Source organism: Austrofundulus limnaeus, unplaced genomic scaffold, assembly GCF_001266775.1.
Source record: "Austrofundulus limnaeus strain Quisiro unplaced genomic scaffold, Austrofundulus_limnaeus-1.0 Scaffold569, whole genome shotgun sequence".
Lineage (NCBI taxonomy): Eukaryota > Metazoa > Chordata > Actinopteri > Cyprinodontiformes > Rivulidae > Austrofundulus > Austrofundulus limnaeus.
In genome coordinates, this window is record NW_013952971.1 from 230,453 (window position 1) to 232,992 (window position 2,540).

Below are 2,540 nucleotides of genomic sequence, written 5' to 3' on the forward strand. Positions count from 1 at the left end.
CACATTTACCCACTCACACAGCACTCTATATGTCTCTCTACAAAGCTAACCCAGACAGATTAGGCCTGAGTCACACTACAAGATTTTAAAGCAGTCGGACGATTTTCAAAGACTGAGAGAGCCCACACACGAGGATAAAAAATCCTGGATCTACCAGGTTTGGTCCTACAGTGTGTGGTGTACAGACACACAACAAGAGACAACACACCACACATGAAAAGATACTTCATTCATGAACATTCAGATGTCAGATTTTAAATCACGCGAGACTTCCTGAAATCACGCGAGAATTCAGATGTCCAGGAAAAATCTGATGTGACCTCCAGAGAGACGTGAGTTCAGAGTTAATAAACATTTGCAACAAGGATGTGGATCGTTTGGACTATTTTTACCAGAGGAAAAACAATTCCAGGACTTTTAACATCCAGCAGACTTTCTGCTGAGTCATGACAGTTTTTTGTCTTCTGTATTTTGGATTCACCTCTCTTTCTGATTGGCTACACGACTCATTCACAGTCTGAGAGCTCAGGTGAACACTACACACACTGTGATATCAGGCCAAAAAATCAAACATGGTGAATATCCCCGATTTGAGGTCGGAGCGGTCCCGACGTCCTTCCGAGCCGACTAGATCACTCTTAACTCACCACCCACAGCAGGAATATCTGCTCAGATTATCTTTAGAGCCATCATGATAATCTGGACTTCCTTAAGCTTGTCAGAAGGACAAAAATTGGCCTGATTTTCTTGTAGTGTGACTCAGACCTTAGTCTGTCTAATAGACTAACCAGTGCTTAAATCCCATTCATACACTGACAGGAAACACATCGTAGGCAGTGGGGTTCAGTGTCTTGCTCAGGGACACTTCAAATAGCAGTTAATTGAACTGCCAACTCCTGTATTAAAGGATATCTCCCTTAACCAGTTAGTCACAACCACCCCAMCAAAAAAGCTCCATCAATGCAGAAACTAAGCAGGAGTTCAGTGTCTCAGCAGACCACCTTCCTTACCACAGGGACTTGATTTAAATAACTGAGTTTATGACAGCTCTATTTTTTAGGTTCGGGGCCTTGAGCTCTGCTGACAAACAGCCAGCCCTTCAGGGCTGATGTAACGCTCTCTGAGCTTCACATTATGAGATACTCACTAATGCTTACAGGACTTATTTCAGATTTCAAATAGGCAGACCTGTGTAGACAAATGAAAAAAATAAATATAACTAAATATCAGTTTCACATGTAAACATATCTAGCCCATCTCAGTTTTATAATACGTTTTAGGTAGTCGAGACCAAAAATGGAATAAAAWTCCCATCTTTCTATTCCCACCTGGTGTGAATGAGACATGTGGCTGCCTGCTGGACTAATCCTGCCCAAACTCATCACCAGAACCCAACATGGACCTGATGTTCTGTCACAGAACAAAAAGCTGTGAAGATCAACAGAGCTTTCTCCTTCAGCCCGTCAAAACGGCTGTTAAAATCTGAAGAAACTTTGCTCAGCTTTGTTTTTTTTACAGACAATTAACTTTTCTCATCATTTAAATTTTAAATACCAGAGAAAACAACAAGCAAGACTAATTTTAAAAAGTCTTACCTGGAGGTGCTGGAGGTCATCCTCCTGGAGGTTTTGGGACAAATTGTAAACCTTAAAGAAATAAAAATTAAAACTGTCAGAGGACTTTGCAACATTTWATATATCTGTGTTGAATTACCCAACATCCTTTGCTCTGGGAGTGCAGGGATAGATGCAGAGAGTTGCTCACTACAGTTATGACTAATGAGTTTTACATACGGATGTTAAAATGATCTTTACCAGGTTTTCAATTGATTTAAATCTCATGTGAAGTGTACAAAAACAAATGGTGTATGTAAATATGTATTACACAGGAACAAAGCTAATAAACGTGCACACTTGCTGCTTTTTCTCTTATATTATAAGAACGCAGCAGCCTGGAGCAGTTCRTCACGTAATCACAGTGTGACCACTTGTGATAACAGAATTATTAATATTGTTGGTATTTTGGCTGTTCATAATTTAGGTTCATCAAAAAGATTTTATTAACCACCGGTCGAAGCTGCGTTTAATTTTTTTTTTCTTTATATTAAAATTTTATCTCGGTTTATGTTAAAATTATWCCTAAGACCACATTTCAAACTGAGACTTCAAGAAGCAGTTTAAAGACACGAGAGTGACACAGGTCTATTTTTCTTAGTTGTTCACTAACAGTTGTCAACTTCATGGGAAAGTTGTGTGATTTTAGGTCCACACCTGATTTATTGTATTGAGGTCTGGGGAAAAGCGTGTCGGATAATTACAAATCCTGTTTTTTTATTACAAAAAACATCTGTGAGAATTATTACTGAAAACATTGTCGTCACCCATCAAATTCATTATTTTGTAAATTGAAAATATTGAAGTAATATTGATGTGGTTGATTATAATATTCTACAGGTTATGTATAAGGCTCAGAAACATACATTACCTTTAAACATACAATTAATATTTTGTTAAGAGAAAGAGTTGTTATAACCTTAAAGG

General features: G+C 38.1%; 1 protein-coding gene across 1 annotated transcript in view; it reads right to left on the reverse strand.

The window, feature by feature from the left end:
- LOC106530869 (atlastin-2) overlaps window positions 1-2,540 on the reverse strand; it is a gene marked incomplete in the record, with an annotated part of 43,224 nt that overhangs the window by 26,789 nt on the left and 13,895 nt on the right. Inside the window, 1 exon segment of the mRNA XM_014026579.1 lies at window positions 1,596-1,646. Within this exon segment, the coding sequence (XP_013882033.1) occupies window positions 1,596-1,646 (51 nt within the window).